The sequence below is a fragment of the Oenanthe melanoleuca genome, chromosome 20 (genome assembly GCF_029582105.1).
Source record: "Oenanthe melanoleuca isolate GR-GAL-2019-014 chromosome 20, OMel1.0, whole genome shotgun sequence".
In the NCBI taxonomy this organism is placed as follows: domain Eukaryota; kingdom Metazoa; phylum Chordata; class Aves; order Passeriformes; family Muscicapidae; genus Oenanthe; species Oenanthe melanoleuca.
In genome coordinates, this window is record NC_079353.1 from 7,738,376 (window position 1) to 7,759,026 (window position 20,651).

Here is a 20,651-nt window from a genome sequence, read left to right on the forward strand (position 1 = left end):
CAGGGTGATTCCAGCCCTGCCAGGATCTCAGAACACTGTTCAGCTGCTGCCTGGAGATGCTCAGGAAGCCAAGGAAAATTACATGTGAAGGCTCATCCTGCAAAGCGATGCCCAAGCTGTCCCTGGTAGCAATGAGACACTCGCACCAAGATATCTATACTCACCCTTCAGGATGTGTCGAACAATTTTAATGGAGCTGCCTCTCATGTTCAGGATCTGGTGGACTCTCTGACGAATCTGATGGGGAGAAGGAGAGAGAAGAGATTTTCAACACAAGTCCATGCACATCCCCATTTTTTCCCATGTTGAGGGATAAGCAGAGACCTGACCACCACGTGAAAACCAACTCAGTCTTGGCAGCCCTCAGCATCTGCTCAGGAACACCCAGGAAAGCACATGGCACAGGAATAAGAAGCCACAGAATGCATTCACAAACCCCAATGTATTCAAAGAAGAAGCAGAGATGCAGCATTTTGCACAGATCAAGAAAAGCTGCAGCTATGCTTTTTTCACACCTCCCAAGAGCAGGTCCCTTTCCCCTGCTCCCTCAGCAATGGCATCAACATGGCCTTTCCATTTCAAACCCTGATCTCACTCACACAGATTATATTAATTTAGTGACAACTATCAGCTTCTGTCCTCACTAATGCCCTCCTTTCTGCTGCAACTTGATGGAGTTGTATGGACACAAGTGCAATAAACAGGAGGTTTCCTCCCCAAAAGGGAATTAGAGAAACAATTACTCAACACAGCATATGCAAGGATTTAGAGCCTGTGGAAACACAGATGATCTGCCAACCTTGTACACAGCTTTACCTGGGGAACGTTGGCATTGCAGATCTCTGCCATGATGTAACAGATGAGCTGCAGCACAAAGAGCCCGGCGTCCAGACGGCGGAGATAGAATTCATCCTCCATGTCATCGTCTATGATCTCTCCTCGGCGCACCATGTCCTGTAAAGCCACACAAAGGAAAGGTGTGAGGATTCCCTCAGAGCACTGCCCATCAGGAGTGGCAAAATGTTGGTGATATTTGTTGTTTCTTAAGAACTGTTTTGTTCCCCCAATCATTATCAGCCATGTACTTCTCATCAAAGAAGTATTTTTAATAATTAATTTAAATTCAATTTAAAACATTTCATGCAATTTTGAAGAAGTTTTGCCTTTGCTGGTCATGAAGTGTGTCCATCTGCAAGTTAAAATTTTAATTTAAACATAAAAATCACATTTCTACATTGAGGGGTGAGAGTGTGTGACTGTGGAACAGACCACATATCTGTGATTTACAAGTTCTTTGTCAGAACTTGTCAGGAACAAAACCTGCTCTTTTACTGGCCATTTGAGGGTGCTGTTTGGCAGTGCAGAACATGACTCCACCACACTCTAAGACCTATCAGGCTTCTAGCTTCTTTATTGACTGATAGATGAGAAAATACATCTGAAAATCCTGCACAAGGACAGCATTTCATTGCCCAGCCAGGCTCTTCCAGCTGTGTTCCTAAGGGGTGCTGCCAGGGCAGATCTGGGATAGGGTTTTTTAGCCAAAGAGTGCTGACTCCCATGGGAATGATGACCCAGCATCCATCCTTCCTCTGTATACATGAGTTTCACCAGAGAGACCTGCCCAGAGGGAGGCCAAAGGAAGAACGAAAGAGGCAATTCCATTCCATCCCTCATGTCCAGAGAGCCCATCTTCTTCAAAACACTGGCAAGAGCCACCTGGCAGCAAGCTCAGCTCCTCTGAGCTGACCCCAGGATGTGCCTGTGTTCCATCCTCATGGGGGCTGACAGGCCCAAACAACTGTGTCACCTTCGGCATTCTGGGGTTTGTCTTGAGGTTTTGCTCTTAAACAAAGGAAACAGCTCATCAGCCCCGTGAGCTCACTGCAGCTCTGTGATTTATTCCGCAGCTGTCTGGCAGGTGGGTGCGCACCAGCCGAGCGATATTTCCTCATTAGAGCCATCACCTGCGAGCGCTCCGTACCTGCAACACTCCACAGGCTGCACCTCCTCGGGCACACGAGCTCCAGGCACGAACACATGCAAGGTCACCATCACCAAAGCTGACTGAGGCTGCCAAATTTTGCTGTTCTGTCAAACCAAGCCCAAGCACCTCATGGTGAGTTGGAGGTTTCAGGCATAAGAAGGAAAATGAGCCCTGGAGGGGGGCAATGGATGCTCCTTGGAGAGAAATCTGATAGAGTGACTTAGCTGATTCTCACTTCCTCTTGAAAGGGAGAGGAAAGCTAAGGTAGTGAAATACTTCTCCTTTCCTCCTAGAAATCCAGTCTGCCAGTAAAAGAACAAATTTAGAAGCTAGTGCCTTCTTAATTGCATTGTGAAATCAACTGCTTTGGCTACACTCAGATGTGAAGCTTTAGCTACACTCAGATGTGATGCTTTAGCATCAGATCCTGAAGACTCCTACACGTGCATGACTGTCATTTACTCCAGGTTCTCAGAATCATGGGCACAGGCATGACTGGGCAAAGCCTGCATGTGAGCTCCTGCCAGCAAATAGAAAAATCCAATTTTGTGCAGAGAGTGACTTCCCTCACCCTAAATCCATGCCAAATGGCTCAAATCTGGTCTCCAAAGCTAAACAATGATGAGTCTGGCTAGTGAGAGAGCTGAACACTGACTGAATTATCAAAAAAAAAAAAAAAAATACTCAAGAAACACAATGCACTCACTCCTGAATCACCACTCACACTACTCACTGCACACAGGCTCATTGGCTGCTCTGCTCAACAGTGCTAAATTCCTGAGCAGAAAAACATCCACAGGCCAGGACTCTGAATCTCCAGAGCAAGAAACAAAGGCTGGGTCTGCTCTGTATTCTGATCTGAGCACGGCCATCACAGGAGCAGGATCCAGGCAGCCGCGCTCTTGATTACACAGCGGTGGCGACTCCAACAGCCCCTCTCGGCAGAGAAGATTATTTTGTGCAGTAAATTAAGCAGATATGAATTAGAAGACAAGTACAGTTTTAAGGTGCCTTTTCACAGTCCTTTTATTCTTTTTTTAAATCACAGCCATCCCTTCAGTGCTAATCTGCCTCCAGTACAGTACCAAGCAGCCCCTTTCCCACCTGGTCTCTCTTTCAAAGCTGTCAGTCGCTAACCTCCAAATGAGCGCTCAGGTGCCATTTCTAATCTGCCAGCAATATGTACTGAAATGCCCCTTGCTGATGGGAGAAGACAGCAATAAGATGGGCTTCTGTGAAGCTAAAATGAGCTTCTCTCACACTAATGAGGCAGGACTGACAGGCCTCGAGGTGTCAAGTAGAGACTCCAAGCCTAAAGATGCAATGGATGTGCCATGCTGTACCAAATATCACATTTTTCCACATGGGCTCTGGAGGAGATTTCTGCATCCTCCTCCCTCCTCATCTACCACTCACCTTCCAGCATGCTCTGCACACCTGGCCAGAGCAAAAGGAATGGGTACTGATCAAGAACAAAGAATACCTCCAGGATCCTGGCTTTATATCCTCACCACGTGGAATGGCAAGGCCAAGCCAGGTGGACAGAAATGAGCATGTTCCAAATAGATGTGCACTAAAACAACCACCACAACGTATCTCACTCTAAGGATAGAGTCTCTCCTCTTACTACTTTCTGTCTGTATCATTGGAGAGAGCTGAGGGATGCAAGACATGCTCAGGAGGGGCCTGCAGACCACAGGCTAAGAGCCACACTCACAGCCACCACATCCTGCCCTCAGCACTTGGTCTTTCTTCACCAAACTGAAAGGATGGGCTGACACAAATCCCCACCTGTGGATACCACACTCATCCTAGGAGTTCTACCTCTTCCTTTCAAGACTGGAGTGGCTGAGCTGTAGCACAATTAGCATGTAATTTGTAAGTCATTATAGCACAAAGTGTCTGGTGAGAATATTTTATTGAATAAACCTGATGAGCATAATTTTCTGTGGAACTATAAAAATATTAAACTATCTCTTGTCATTTCCTACCATCTTTAGAGATCATCAAGGCTATTGCTGCCACCCATAATTATACCTCATTTTAGAGAGAGGTAAAGGCCACAGGATGTTGCACCGTTTCCTACAGAAATAATTAAAGAAATTGAGAGGAGAACAAGGTATTTTCATTAACTAAAAACTCTGAGAAAAGTGCTAAGACAGGCATCAGGTGTTGGAGACAATGCTCTCATGGACTTTGCTCCTGGGTTTTCCCATGGCAATTAGCATAATCACCACGTTATCACCTCTGAACCTTTCTGAACAGATTCCACTGGAGCAAACAAGAGGGTAAAACTGAGAAGGGGCTCAATGACCTCATCCTGTTTCACAGTCTATATCAGGGTGCAGATTATTACAACTGCTCCTCCTCAAAACAGCTGAAATCCCTCCCCTCCCTTCCATCCTCAACTATTCCCCTACCATCAGTGCCACAGGCTGAAAAGCAGAGCTATAAACCAGATCACTAAAATAAGCCAAGCTAAAATAAATAAAAAGGAGGAGAATTGCAAGAGCAGGAGCTTCTTATGCCAGCTGCACTACTGAAGATAAAGCACTCAGTCATTCCTTGTGTAAGCAGCTTTTCACTCCTTGTAATGCAAGACTTACACCAGGATACTCTGTCCATCACACTCAGATCTCACTCTCGTCAGTGTAGGCTGAACCTGTAAAATCTCACCAAGTATCATTTTTCCATGGGGCAGGGAGAAAGGTGGGGATCTGTATACCAGATTTTGGGGGTACTACGTCCTCTACTGCAAGGGGAAGGTCAAAAGCCCCCCAGTGATAGAGCACAGTTTCTAAAGTGTTCATACAATCCACCTCAATGATTCATGTGCCACAACAAGGAACATTAAAGGGCCCCATAAATCCTGTCACAGCCAGACAGTGCTGTGATGTGACAGACAGAATGATGGCTTTTGCCTATTTCTGTGTGGGGAAAACACTTGAGCCACTTCAGACCTCAGGAGACTACGTCCCACATATGATGATGCTACAAAATAAAGCCAATGATAATTCTCCAAAAGTGCTCCAAGCTAGGAATGAACATCAACATCATATGTTATACATGTTGTGGCCAATATGTTGCGCCCATGAGACGCTTCTGCCAAATCCTATTATTAGTTCTAATAGAAGGTAAAGAATTGTAGCCCATTTATTTTGGATACAGGAGGAGAATCTGATGTTCCCTGGTTTTACTTTTCTTGTGTATTTAGTAGACACAAATGAGTTAATATTATCAATTGAAAAGCTTCCACAAAAGCTTCTTCACACTCAAATTCCCTCCACTCCTAGTTTGTGCTGGCTGTTTGCTACAGATGTTAATGTTTGCAGCCTGCTCCAGGGTGTTTCTAGGTAAAGGGCACATACTCTCACTCTGCATGTAGTATTTCAGGACTCTGTACATGCAGCTTCAACACACTACAAGGCTTCAGCTGAAAAAAATCCATTCTGGTTTTTGAGTTTTAAAACCCCCTCATCAACACCAAAATGTAAAGAATAAGTAATTTCTTGCCCTGTTTTGAGGAGGAAGGACAGAGCACGGAAGGAAAGCACGAAAGGGTAAACGCTGTTTTTCTCCAGGCCACCGCTCAGTGGTGACGCTGCTGCTGTCCATATGGAGCCTGAATGCTGGCAGCAAAAGCAGCTCCATTCATCACTCACCCCCGTGCCTCTTTGAGCAGCAGCAGTGCTCTGATGCCCTCGGAATGTTTGGCAGTGCCCAGAGAAGCAGCCTTGGCAGCGGGCAGGCAGCTGTTTGTTGGGGCCTGGTGGGGGGCTGCTGCCCGTGGCACGCGGAGTGCGCGGTGTGCGCGACGGCAGCTGCAGCCATTGCTCTCCATCGGTGCTAATCAATCTCACACCCACCCCAGCACTGATACAGATAATCTTGTGGGAAGCTGGCCAAGCTCGCTAACAGCTCTGCAAGCTGCTTCCTGACTCCAGCCGCTCGTTCCCTTTCAAAAGGTCTGTTCCAGTTTCAGTTCCAAGAAAGTGCTGTGCGTTACCAAGGCTCGTGTCACTCAAACATTCACTGCTGGTGTGCAGAGAGCACACAGCCCTCGGCTGCACCTCAGCCAACTCATCAACACAGACACTTTCTCGCCGCTGATCACAACTCTGCAGACCAGGGTAGGAGGCCTCACACATTATCATGTAATTGTCTCTCTGCATTTCACCTGCTCTCCATCTGCCAAACCAAGCAGGACTGCAGCCAGGTAAAAGCGAAGGCGAATTGAAGCACAGACTTAGGTATATCTAGTAAAATTCACTCTAAGAGACAGCCAGAAGCACTTGTAGAGAAATTCTTGGCCCATTTATCTGAGGTTACCTGGGACTAGGAAAGTGAGGCAATAGGAATCAAGAGGAAACAGCACAGCTATGAGGGCACACCAGAGAATAGTCACTGGCTGAGCCACAAGTCCTGTGCAGATGACATGGCTGTGCAGAGGTGTTACAGACATGACCTGGCAAAACTTAAGCAATACATACGTGTTTCTCCCCATCAATCTTCTTATCAGCTGCCTGCATTGCATCCAGGTACTTAAAATAGAGTTCCATCAGCCTATCAACCTGCAAGGGCAGAAGAGAGAGACATAAGCAAGGAAAAAGAACAACACAATCATCTTTAATTCTTCATGCAATTTTGTTTTCCTCTCAGCTTCAGCCTTCACAAAGCAACAGGCAGCTCTGTCCCTCCTGGGAAGGAATGTGTTACAGAAGGAGGGTACAAGTGCTGGTTGGATGAGCACGCTGGGGCTGCAGGCGTTTGGATGTCATCCTGCATGAGAACATGGTCCCATCAGTGCCACAGAAATGGCAGCAGACACGTGTCCCCAGCTCACTCTCTGTGCTGTGGTCCTCCAGGCTCCTGGTTTCCCCAGTGGACTTGTGTATCTGTGCTGGATGTTCCAGCTCTCCCACTCTCCTCTGAACTGCATTTTAGGGCAGCTAAAATCCTATCTAGCAATTATCTACAATTGGAAGAACAGGTTATGAAAAACACCTTTAAAACACACTAATGAGGAATACTAAGGAACCAGTATTTTCCCAGTGGCAGAATTTACAAATCCTTTGGGATCCCTGGTTTGCAAAAGCTATTTCTTTTCTGCAAAGCTTTGATCTATCCACCACCGTGTAAATATTTTGGGAAGAATTTCCCAGAGCAAATACCACTAAAGTGAAACAGTCTAGGAGAAGAGTGGGGAATGTTAAATATGTACCACAGCAACTCCTAGACTCTCTGCAAAAGAGCTTCACCAGATACACTGGCACCTTTCCACACTGTCCTGATCTCAGAGCCAGCAAGATGTAATACCACAGATTGTCTTCTATGGCCAGATTTCAGTAGAGACACAACTCAGGACAGAACTGCTACTATCATATGCAAGAGCAACAAAAAACAAGAGCACAGGGGATGTGGAGGCCATGCACTCAATGTCCAGTTTTGCGGTTTGTAGATACAATGTGAATGAGAGAACAAAGGTCTGTGACAGCAGAAGTCTCTGCAGGCAGGTACAAGGATGGCTTTTTGTAACTCAGCAAGTGCACCAGGCACCCTGAGCAGGAACCCTCCCAGCCTGACAGCCCAGAGACTGACACACACATTCAGCACTCACCTTCTCACTGTCATTCTCTGTGAATTTATTCAGTAACCGTGTCCTCTGCTGCCCTCTCAGGTTTCGCAGAAGGGAGGCCAGGATGGAACAGACATGTTCTAGAAATACAAAATGAAAATTGCATGCTGAGATCAGGAAGAGGAGCTTATTTCCCTCTGTAACACGCCATTAAATTTACTATTAACACTCCAGAGTGTAGCTGTTGATAAGCAGAACCATGGTTCCTTCCCATCATGGTGAGGGGAAACAGCAGCAGTGAGAGCCACAAGCCATATTTGCAGGGAGCACAGAGAGCTCCTCATTCCAGCTCAGCCAGTGAGGTCTCCTCCTCCTCTCCCTCAGTGACCTAAAGCGCCTTACACAGAGAACAAGTTCCACTCTGGTTTTCTCCTCCTTTGGGCCTAAAGGAGCCCTGGACAAAGCCAGCACTGTCACCCAAATGACCTTCAGATCACCAAAGCAAGGACAGCTACTGAAACAAGAGAGCTGGAGAAAGGGAATAAGTGCACTCCTGCAGAGAGTGAAGTGGTATGAGCTAGTGGAAAAATTCTCAAACCAACGACTTACATTTGCAGAAAATCCCATCAATGAATAAAAATGGGCCACAACAAACCAGAAATGATCAAATAAACATGTTTACAGTCTTCTGAATTACACTTGGGGGCCGTATTTTTCAGCACAAACCAAGGAGACAGTTAAAAAGTCAAGGCTGCAAGCACAAAGAAGACACCTATGTCAATGTCCCACCACCCTGAGAGGTGACTGAGCCACTCACCTTGAGCACAGCCACAGCAGTGCAAAGCAAAGGAGAAGGGCTTGAATGTCTTTCCATTCCCAAACCAGTCAGTAACACTTCCCCCTGCATGACTGCATTAAACACACACCTGGTGGTTTAGCCACCCTAGCTTCTACAAGATGTCCTCACTGTAATCTTGCTGATTAAGATTGATGAAAATTAATGGCCATAAACACTTCCTCACCCATGGCGGTGGGGAGCAATGGGGCCTCAAGATTTGATATTTTCAGAGGGGGAAACACAGCGTGCAGAGGAGAGGGATTTGACATTTTCAGAGGGGGAAACACAGTGTGCAGAGGAGAGGGATCACCATCTCATTGCTGTCACATCATGCACTGCCCAGCCCAGAGCCACAAGCAGCCCTGATCCATCATTCCAGCACAAAGAATGAGCGACACCACCACGTCTGCTGGGAGCCCCTGCTCCCTAATGCCCAGGCCCTGGAAGGTGAAGGCACACAGGCTGCCTGGCCAGGGGTGCCTGTGCTCCCTGCTGCACGGATTATCTGCATCCTGCACAAGGGCAGCACGAGGAGAGGCTGCACAGGCACGCACTCACACCCCCCATTTCATTAGCTGCTTATAAATGGAGCTTCCTTTTGGAAACAGATTTCTGCCTGAGGTGGTGTCAATTTTTCATGTTGCAAGGAGATTGGGAGCGGCGCCGGCAGGAGGAGCAGGCAGATAACAGGTTTATCGGGTGGCCGCGCCGTGTGGCTGCTCCGTCATCCCGACAGCGAACGGGGTGAAGGATGGCTCCGGGGGCGGCACCGCTGCACATAAACTGTTACTCCACAAAAAGCTACACCAGATTAAGTGCTGACATTAAAAACTTTCAAGCTCTTGTAAGATCCCATTTTCTTAAGGAGAAAGAAATTCAACAAAACGAAGTTGTTTTTTTTTCCCCCATATACGCCAACATATGCTCTGCTGGTTAAGGAAGAAGTCAGCATTCTGTATGTCACACTATTTTTTTCCCCAACCTTCTTTTTTTGGAAGTGTTGATGCAGCATTTTAGTAGCAGTGTTCTCACCAATGATCTGTCTTCATTGCTTTTTTCCAATATTCCTTTACTAGGAAATGTATTTTAGCCATCATTTTTGCTTTGGTGGTTGTATGCAGATATTTATCCATTTTATCAATAAAATCTTTAAAACTACTGACAAGTCTAAAGGAGCTGACACAGAGGTTTTGAGAACAAGGTTATTCTTTCAACATATCACTGCAGAAAATCCAGGAAATATTCAGTTGCCTGGCTAAAATGATCAAAGAAATATTTAGCAGAAATATTTCTGAACTATCTAAACTGGTTTTTTATCAGCTTCCTGAAAAATAACACACTAGAGTGTTTTATGCTGCACCCCAAAATCAAGGTTATGCCTGATAATGCAAATCCTGGCCCAATAAATACCAACATCCACAGGCAAGAACACTGGCCAAAATGAGGGCAAAGCTTGATGAAATGAGAGGCTGGGTCCATGATTCAGTGGATTTAAGTGTTTGCACAGCCATGGGAAGGGAGAAACACTAACATTGGGGTGCAGGTTTCCACAGATGGGGTCTCACCATTTTACCATGGACTGACCCAATCTCCATCACACACATACAACATTTTAAAAGCCGTAATCACAATATTTACTCGGGGATGGATCTCCTTTGGGAAATGGTGAGTAGCTGATGCTGTTCTGAGTCCCTCGAAGGCAGAACCTGCAGCTGCCTGGCTTTGATCTCAGCGCAGACAGAGGCCATGAACTGTGCATTGCCCTGGGGTAAAGCCACAGGCAGCCTCCCTTCTACAGAATATTCTGGGAGCTTCTCCATAGAAATGTAATACTTAGCTGAAGTCCACAACACCTGCACAAAATGCATCACTTCCAGGAGGGCACAGACAAGGCCAGAGGCAGGGGCTGCAGACAAGCCCTGTTTCAAAGAATGACTAAATGTAATTCCTTTGAGAAGCAAACACCAAACCGAGCTGCGCTGAAGCACCACAAAGGTGTCTTCACAGAAATAACAGGTACCAGCTGGTAGATCCTACACATCAAGAACAACTTTTTTCATGCAAATATCCCAAAATCCCCTAAATTCATGGATGTGGGAAGATGGGAAGCTTCTCTCTCATCAGCCAGCAGCACTGCTGCTGCCCCACGGCTGGCTCACCTGCAAGCCCTGCCACTCTCCACAATCCCAATCCTGCAGGGCCCATCCCAGACACATCCCTGGCTCTAGCAGGTCATTGTCCATGTGCTTCCTGCAGCAGCACCAGGGTCCTGCTTAGCCCAGCATCACCTCAAGTTCTTGGGAGCCTTTCCTTTCCAGACAGGCACAGAGACTTCAGCATGCAAGCAGTGTTTAAAACACCCTAATTAGATCGATCTTGACTTCAGCTCAGCGTGCTGGAATACAGATTAATCTATTCCATGGCTGGCACTGGCAGCTTCACCAGCAGGAGGTCCTGTCAAATCAAGCTGTAACACTACACTCCTCTGGCTTTATTATCCCCACCCCTTGCTTTTTATTTTTTTCTTTTTACATCTCATTATAATGGACATCTGCCTGGCAGAGGAGGAAGCTCAACAGTGAGGAAGAGGAGGCAAGCATCATCCTGCAGGAAGGGGATAGCAGGCAGTCCTGGATGCCAGCGACAGCAGCCAGTTAGAGGCCAAGCAGGATGATCTGGTGAACGCAGCAGAACACATTTAAGAGCCTTCTGTCTTGTAAAGAATGTGTAAGATAAATTGTAGTTTCTAACTAGAAGCAGGAAAATACTAGAAAAAAGCAAGCCAGCTCTTTCTCTTTGAGATAGTTCTACCCCTCCTAGGCTGTGTGGCTTCAGGGGTGCTGGGAAAACCGGATGAAGCCACTGGCCCATGCCAGTATTATAGGTGGCACTGGGACATGCTATTCCAGTGGTGTTGCATCTGATAACCTGATTTGTTTTCACGTGCATTAATAATATACATTTCAGAAGAGTAACCCACTCAAGTATCACTGCATTTTGTCAAGAAAAATCTTACCCTAAAATACTGAGAGCAAGGAAGAAACACAAATTTTATGGATGGGTAAAGGGGGTGGAAAAGCTCCATATGCAATAGCCCTGGTGAGTTGGATCCAGCCATCAAGCTGAATGTAAAACAAAATTTTTTCTATTGACTGAGAAAGTTTATTTTTCTGATGTTCTTGCAACAGAGCACGCTCACTTTAATTGAGATAAATTTAACTCTGTTCTCAGCATCATGGCTCACTCAAATCACAGGTTCCTGTCGGAGGGTGATGGTGAAATAACAAATTGGCATAATAAAGTTCTGCTTAAACAGACTGATGCCTTCCCTGGGTGCTCACTCCTCAAGACCACCAAAAGAAAAACACCTTCTGCTGGCTAGCAGAGGGTGCTCAGTTAATATCAATAACTCCTTATCAAACCATGCCTCTGCTGCTGCCTTTTCACTTTCATGCTGCCCCATGAACAGGGAACCTGGTTCTGCAGCAGACATTCATTCCAAGAGCTCTGCTGCCTTTAATGCATGCCACAAAGGAGTTAAGAGTATATTTACTAAGAAATGGGTTTTGTTGTTTTTAAAGGGAGGGTGTAGCTGAGCATCTCCAAAAGAGACTTTGTTATTGATAGAGGGCAAACAAGCAAAACACCCCAGTGATAGGAATTCTCTTTTGCAAACTGGCTGAACTAATTCTCAGGTTATCAAATTAAGCACTCCTAAGTAAAACTGACATCTAAGACAAGAGAAGGCTTTTAAATGAAGATGAATTGGACAAACATCCTTTTATAGTTCATTACACTCTCCAAGTGAGCAAAACTCGACTGCAAATAACCATCCTGAGAAAGAGCAGGAGGATATACAGCCTGTCGAGCCTGCTATGATTGCTTCACTAGACTCTCTAATTCAGGAGGAATTTGTGTTTTCTCCATTTTTAGTTCACTGAGACTGTTCAAGAATTTCAAGCCAACATCCAACTGTGCTGTGACTTGAGTGTGCTGAGAGCTGCTGCACTGTTATGGACAGGGGGACACCCTGACCCTCAGCTCTGCAACAGGAAGGTTTTGGGAATGCAGATGCTCATATAGCCACCCCCAAATATCAAAAGTCACAACAGAGAAGTGTTATTTAAAATCTTACCCTCTGTTTATGCCAAGAACTCCTCAGAGGCAGATTTCTGTCCACTCCCTGCAATCACAGACACTAAAGGGACACTGCTGTACAACCAGCTCACAACACACAATCACAACATGGCACCTCCTACACAGCCAGGCTCATTCTCTCCTGTGGCTTCCAACCCAGCTGGGCACTCACATAAATACTGCAACCCCACAGACATAGAAAAACTCTAAGCCATTTCTGTCTTCAGCTGCAAATTATTTCTGGTTTGAGTTGCTTCACTGCCTCAGAAAAAGGGAAATTGTTTCCGAGTTTTTCCTCCCAAATCTAATATCCTAATATAATGATCTGTACAAACACAGGCAAAATTCAAGTGTAGATAATGTGCACTCAGTTAGACACCACAGGCCCAATCTTCAGGCTCAGATCATCCATAAAGATGGTTAAGAAATTCTTCCCTTCTTTTTTCCTAATTACACAGTGTACATAAAGCATAAATACGTGCAGTTTGGATTTAAATTGTTCACAGGCTCCCTAGAGTAAAATAATTTTTAAACACTGACAGTGTTTAAAATGTAGCTAACCAGCACTGACACCTTTATGCTAGCATTTAGAAAGGAAGAAATACATTACAGAGAAGTTACTTTTATCAAGTTTAATTTGGATTATAAATTTCTGCAATAAATAAAAGCTCAGCAAGTCACATTGAGATTTTTTTTCACCGGGGTATTTATTATTTTGTCACATTCAGAACACTGCCTTAGAGACAAAAAAACAAACATGGTTTTATAGACTATCTCTTATGTAAATAGCAATACTGCTATAAAATAAAGGCAAGAGGATATTTTCTTACAACCATCAGATACATACAGAAGATTTAGTGCTCTAGAGATTGAGCACTGGATGTCCTGTGAGAGGTGAAGTACCTGGAGCCACAGCAGGTGCCAGGACCCCCAGCCTGGTGGCACTTCAGCCACTGCACACAAAGGGACAGGCAGGAAAAACCCTTCAGCAGAGCTGTTTGGTACCTCATCCAGTCCTGGAGCATTTTAGCAAGGCTGGCCTTCAGGCAGCTGTAATTAGGCCCCAGGTTTCAGAGCCCACTGAGGATTTTGTGTTTTACAGCACAGCCTAGGTTGCTCAGCCTGACACCATCCCAGCAGCAAAGCAGAGAGGGCAAGCACAGCCCAGCTCCTTAGAGCTGCTTTAAAAAAATACTGATGCCACTGCTGCAAAGCCATTCCAAAGAATCCTTTAAAGGAATCTCGTCCTCCATTTGGCACACACATAAAAGCTCTCCTAATACAAGACTGTTCTAATTTCTTTTTTTTTTTTTTTAACAGATTGAACACAGGATAAAGTTTTTATGAGAAAAGACACAGACTGAACACAAGCGTTCTTTTTGATCAATAAACAAAGAGATAAGCAAAAAGCAGCACGGTCCTAGGACCAGAACAGCACAGAAGGAACCAGTTGCATCATGCCACACCTGCACCATTTCCCTTAAAGCCAGAGGCACCCAGGAGCCTGTGCCATGTTCCCCCCCAGGAGCAACTACTGCACGATTGGGGCAATACCCAGCAGAGTAAAAGCACACACTGTGCTGCTTACACCGTGTCAGGACAACAGTGTGACAGGCTCCAGGGAACCCTGTTGAACATCTCTATTACCTCCTGTCGTTAGAAATTCAGTAACTCACCTGCCCAGCGATGCAAAACAAAGAAAATTGGACTTACTACCACAGCCTTTTAGGGAGAGTTTATTTTAATAGAACTGATTTCTGGACTCATCTTAATGTTCTCCATTTCTTCAGCGTGATAATGAGATGGAGGTGTGATACAAATCCTGTTTGCATGGATCACTTAATTTTCCTGAGGCCAGATTGGCTTTTCATGCTATCACAGAAATAGTCAAGAACTGACCCTGTCAGGGCTTTCCAGACTAATCCTCACAGCAGCCAGGACTGCACACAGGTATCAACTGCAGTCTCCAGAAGCAGCAGATGAGGCAGAGATTAGCTCACTTTCCAAAACTAAAAAATTAAGTCAATGGCATGAGCCACAGACTCAGATCTCTACCCAGAACCTCCTATTCCAGCTGAAGCTTTCTCTCAGTAAGAAGAATTAAACAAAACTCATTTTCACACTGCAAATGAAAATTTCAAAACATCCCTGAAATCCACTGAAGCATAAACTGCGTATTTTATTACATAAACCTGCAATTTTATTACATAACCTACAGGAACCAAACCTATCTCTGCAAGTCCACTGAACTAACCCCTGACCACACAATAGCATTTTCCCCTCACCATTATCTACCCAAGACAAGCAACACAAGGCACATAAAGTGACCAGAACTGTCAGCAGGTGTGTGAATTGCCCTGGGGGTGGGTGACAGGTGAGTCCCCACTCTCCACCTGTGCCAAGAAAGCAGTCACTGCCACACATATGCTCATCCCATGCCAGTGCCCATTCCTTGTCCTTAGGAGGGAGGACAAGCAGCTGTTGTTCCCAGCTCAGCCAGAGAAGGAGCTGCTCAGTCCCAGGCAGTGCCTCAGCCAGCACCCAGAGAGCTCTGCAGGGACAGCACCTCCTTCCTGGCCTTGGGAGAACACTTGAGTCCCACCTGAGCTGCCAGAACAGTCCCAAAGCAGGGGGTTTGGGTTTAGAGCTCCCATGTTTTTGCTATTTCCTTCCTTTTTCCCTTGGCTTGCTGCAGGAGTTCAGGATGGATCCTAGGCATATGAGAGACCCACTCACACCTCTTCAGCTTTTGGCAATATTCACCCTCCCTAGAACTGAGCTGAGCAATGAACTGGCACAAAACCTTAAGGATTACTGGCAGTATTTAAATTTTCTTCCAAGACATAGCCCATGATCAACAAAATGGGAAAGGCAGTGTTACCAGGAGCAGGAGGGACTGACCACTCAGCTCAGCATAAGGTCCCACAGTAATTGTAGTTTTATTCAACAGTAGATCTCTGTTAAAGCAGTTTTCCAGGGCAGAGAGTTAAAAAATATAAAAAGGGGAAAAAAACAACTTCAAAAGCAATGCAGTTTGTTTCTGCAATGCCTGATGTTCATCCAGTCACACTTCAGTGCTCAGAGCCATGAAAACACTGCTTTTGAGGTGACATTTGTAGTTGCCTCATTACTCTTTTCAAAAGAGTTTTGCATCAGAGTAAGAGCTTCAAACAACAGACTCTACAGGAGTAAAATAACTTATTAACAGCCCACAAAATGGAATCACCAGGAGCTGCTGATACCAAAACAAGCAGGACAAGTGTGCCCTCAACAGCCAGCTGTGTCAGGGAGCAGCAGCTGGACACCCAGACCTGAAAGCTGTAAAGATGGGTGCTGTTCCCTTCCCTCCTTCCTGCAGGTACTTTTCGGACATTGCTGTCCATTCACCTCCTCCATGGCAATAAAAAGGATCTGGAAGCACACCTACCTTCATGTTCTTTTTCAGTTGTTCCAACTTTCTTTATCTTTTTGGGTGATTTCATGAAGAGAGGGAAGATGGTTCTGAGCCCAAGGATGTCCACAAACTTGTGACAGTTGTCTGTGCCCTCTGGTCCAATCATGGCATGGTCCAGCACCTTCAGGGCACTGCTGCGGGAAATCTTCTTCTCTCTGTGAAAAGAGGTAAATTAAATTGCACAGGGATATGAGGAGCTTTGGAGCACTCTACTTTAAAGAGACAAGGGAAAGGAACACGACAAGTACAAGATGAAGAGTCTGAGCACAAGCTCTAAGCTAGATTTCTCTTCTAGAAGCCAAAACATTGCATCAACAGTAACTCTTTTCAAAACTGTGGCTGAGAATATTGTCTTGGTTATTTCTTTTTTAACGTCTTTTATTTCTTTTTATTTTCTGTTTTTATTTCCTTTTATGTATTTTATTGTCATGGGGTTTTTTCCTTATTTCTTGGCTACTGAAGAAGATATTTTTTCATTCCTTTGCAAACACTGGTACAAAACAGAAGGGGAGGCTGTGTTGGATACAAAAGGCAAATACTATCATCACGTCAAAAAGATCAAGATTTTGACCTAATAATAGTTTAATTTAATAAAGGAGTAGGTTTGGTGAACATATAATGAAACCCCATCACCAGGAAGCACACAATGGAAAGAAGCAGACAGACCCTGGCCTGTTCGAGGCAAACTAAAATACCCATATACGAACACCCCAGCCTGAAAGAAAGTGACCCTGCCCAGAGCAGCCACAGGCATTTCTGACCCAGTGGTGGGAGGGCAGCAGGGGAGTTGGACTCTGAGTTCCCTCCACCAGCCAAGGGTTATGCAGGAGGGTGGTTTGGCACTCCCACATCCCCACTACAGAGAGCTAAAAATAAAGTATTCCTTAGGCCAGATGACACCAGAAATGTTTTCAGGGGAAGTAATTGCATATTGATCAGCATTTAGGAAGGCTGTGCAGGGCTGAGCTCTGGAATATTCATTGGGTTTAAGTTCAGGCTTTTAGAGATCAATAGCTGCTTGCCTGGACTGTCTGGAGTTGATTTTATTTGAAATATTTATTCTGCCGGAGGGCAAGCAGTTTATCTTAGTCTCATCTGTGCTCATTGAGGGAACTTTTAGCTCAACACTAATTCACAGACAAGCAAACATGAGAATCACCAAATGTGGAGGGGCCTCCATTTCACTGAAACTCTGAACTACAATTTTTTTTTTATTCACTGGCCACTGTTTTCCTCCTTTTAACACCTTTATATCTGAAACAATTCTTTCGATACATCTATTATTAAAAAAAATTAGAGGTGCTGACATTGTTTGTACTTTCCACATCAGCAGAACATAACCTTTAACTTTCCAAAATACTAGTAAAAGCAGAAGATTTAGTAAAGAGACAGCTTATGTTTCCAGGGGTCATTAGGAACAGCAGGACAAGAAAACACAGAAATATTTTAATAATAATAAAAAAAAATATAGCCTGAAATAGCTACAGAAAAGCTTCAGGGAGCCATGAGGAGTTGTTCACCCTGTTTGGCTGCACAGGAGAAAGAAGCTTTTATTGAGGGTCAAGAAAAGTCCTAGAATAGCTGCAGGACAGAACATTTTCTGGCCCAAGTGATGCAGTTCCCTGAGAGCTCCCTGGGCTGTATTTGTCTCTGTGCATACACGTGCTCCTCAGTCCATACCTGGGAAAGGCACACGTCATTTTCCTGAGCGACAGAGAATCTCCCCGACAAATCCCCTGGGAGCAGCACAGCTGCATCTCCTCCAACCCCACACAGCTCTACAGCCAAAGCAATAAGCTGCCTGTCAGTGCACCAGGGAGCTGACAGGACAAGCCTGTTTTCCTCTCTTTTGGCTCAACTGCAGATAGGTTACGAAGGCAAGACTGAGAGACTGAGCACTAAGAAGTACTTCCTGACCTAAAACTTAGTTTAATTCTAAGGGACATTTCTAAACTTTCTGCTGGTGGCTACTACCTTGATAAAACTATCTTGTTTTTGATAAAGATGTGACATAAAATAAACAGAGTGCATCCCTCGGTGCAGAGATGTAAATTAAATAATTATATAGAGCCCTGCTCTCATTCCACTTCCAAACTTGATACATCATCACCTTTTGCTGTTGGCCACACATTTTAAGGCTCAGCACAACAGAAACCATCCTGTTCCCATGACTATCTGTAGGCATATCATGAGCCCATTAAATACTCATCGAAAGCTGCTGGCAGCTCTCTGCAGGTCTGTGTGCACAACCATCAATAATGGAACAACTTGACTGGATGGATCAGGCAGCACCAGACACAGAATGCTGTGTTCCCTACGACAGTAATGGAGATTCAAGCCTGATATCTTTATTCTCACACAGCTTATCTATCTCACATCATGTCAATACACTTTCAACTTTGCCTATTTGTCCTTTCATCCGCACAGGCTGTGGTACAGTGATTAACCACCTCAAAGTAAAACCAAAAAATAACAGATCTCTGCCCCCAGCCTTCAGAGGACACCAACAGGAGAGGAAAATATTCTGCCTTGTTTGTGGGCAAGCTGGTCAATCACAACTGAATGGCATGTCTGCTCTCTGCTATTTATCATGAAGGTATCAAGAAGTTACAGATGCATAGCTCCAGATCACAACTATGCACATGCACTCCCTATTTACAACAACAGATTGCAGCCACCTAAGTTGCTCTGTCCAAGAAAAATTGACAACCTGTGAGAGCTTCTAAGCACTAAAACTAAATTAGAAGAGTTTAAAAAAATATAAAATAATCAGCTGTCAGTATAGTACAGGCCTGTGAACAGTAGTGACAGAAGCTTCTAGAACAAATTCTGTGAATTGCTATTTTTTTCCACTGTCACTTCACCAACCCCACTTAAACTGGAGAATCCACAGATTGAGGCCTTGGAAACTCTGTCCATCAGACAGAGTTGCAGCTGACAGATCCATCACACTCTGTCCCTCCCAACCCTTTTACAACTACAGTGGGGGGCAAAATGCAGCCAAGGAGAAATTTTCCTCTTGTCATAACTTTCCAGCTGGGATCCTGGTGCAGAGAGTGGTAAACAGTAGAGTCAAAAAATGGGTAAAAAGCTCTTAAAAATCCAAACACTGAATCCCACCCACATGGCACAAGAACTCCAACTAATTAGTTCTGCAAGGCTGGTTCAGCAGCTTAGGACTCTAGGCAGAGGGAGGCCTCCCTCCTGTTCTTAGTTTTGGAGCTTTTCCTTAATTAGCCTCAAGAAAACCCAGTGTTCCTATTTGAATAATCCAAGTTGGGTTATTTATTCAGCTCCCTGCTGCAGCACATTCCCCAGCCCTGAGCTGCAGGAGCTCAGCATTCCTGGCTGGTGTTTGCTAACCTGCCAGCACACAGCCTGGCACTCTGGGGACAGCCAGACGGAGCCCACTGTGCCCTCCTGCAGCTCTGGGGAGCCAGACAGCCCAGCAGACATAACTTGGTGCCAGCCCAGCAAGGAAAAGTGAAGAGAGAGCAGAGAAACCCCAGAAGTTTAGGGTGCGACAAAGCACAACACAAGAAATGCAAACTTATGGCCCATTCACTAAAGTAATTTTTGTATCAGCATCCACAAAAATTCAGCAGCTCAGAGGCTACACAAGACAGTGGAGTCTGAACTGGGAAATAAAAGGAAAAATATCTTCCCTAGAGATATCCAAAGGTTCTCTCCTGCCCTCACAGAGGTAATTTAAATCCTTAAAGGGTTTACCTGACCTACAGCATTCTTTGTGGCAGACACCCAGACAAAAGATCTGCCATTATCCAGCAGCCACTGTGGCAACCTCAGTTTTTAGGAAATAAAGACAAAGAGTGGAGACCCCATGTCTGAGAAAGTCCAACTTACCTACCTGCTGGAAAAAAAAGACAGACAAAGATCCTAACACAGAAGTTTTAAAATAAAACCACAAATATCTAGCCAGAACATGCGTTGGCACATCAAAAGCAGGAAAAAAATCACAATGCTAATGAAGTACCTGAGCATCAGGTTCATCAGCTGCAGACCTTCACCCTTCAGGAAGCGATCACGGTTGGAGCTGAGCATTAGGCAGGAGCAAAGGGAGTCAAATAGGTTCTCCATCATTTCCTGCTCCTCTGCTGTACTTGGATTGTGCCTTTTAAAAACCTGAATGGCAAAGAAAGCAAAATTACCCCCAAATGTTTGGCTGTAAAAAAAAAGCAAAAAAAAGCTCGAGCACCTGACAGGTGTCAGCCAGTGATCACACAGGTCACTGCTGCATCCTCTGTAGCTGCTGCCCTTTGCTGCCCTGACTGTGCATCCACAAATGTGCAGCAGCCTGGTGCAGGATTTATAGGATAATACACAGGGCCTGCAAGGGGAAGGGCAAACTCACACTCAAGGATGTGGATAAGCTGATTACCAGAGTTCCTACACAATTCCTACAATTCACAAACATAGGTGAGTTGTGAACACCCTCCCTTCAGCCAGCTCAAACATGGGCAGCCTTGTGCTTGGAGCGGAGTGTGCTGGACCAATTTCAACCCTTCCTACATCCAACTTGCCATGAAATTATAATGTAATATTTTAATTTCCATGTACCTCAGCATTAACATCTTTACAAAAGGGATTCATCTCACTGACCATGGATGACACAACACATGGAAGGTATTTGGGGACTATG

The 20,651-nt window shown here is 45.1% G+C and overlaps 1 protein-coding gene across 1 annotated transcript in view; it reads right to left on the reverse strand.

Annotated features, from left to right (window-relative positions):
• Positions 1-20,651, reverse strand: part of CTNNBL1 (catenin beta like 1) — a 46,686-nt gene that overhangs the window by 5,102 nt on the left and 20,933 nt on the right. Inside the window, exons 10-15 of the mRNA XM_056507090.1 lie at positions 19,986-20,134; positions 15,965-16,146; positions 7,605-7,702; positions 6,478-6,558; positions 817-954; positions 165-237 (exon numbers count right to left, since the gene is read on the reverse strand). Of these exons, the coding sequence (XP_056363065.1) occupies positions 165-237; positions 817-954; positions 6,478-6,558; positions 7,605-7,702; positions 15,965-16,146; positions 19,986-20,134 (721 nt within the window). The remainder of the gene's footprint in view (positions 1-164; positions 238-816; positions 955-6,477; positions 6,559-7,604; positions 7,703-15,964; positions 16,147-19,985; positions 20,135-20,651) is intronic.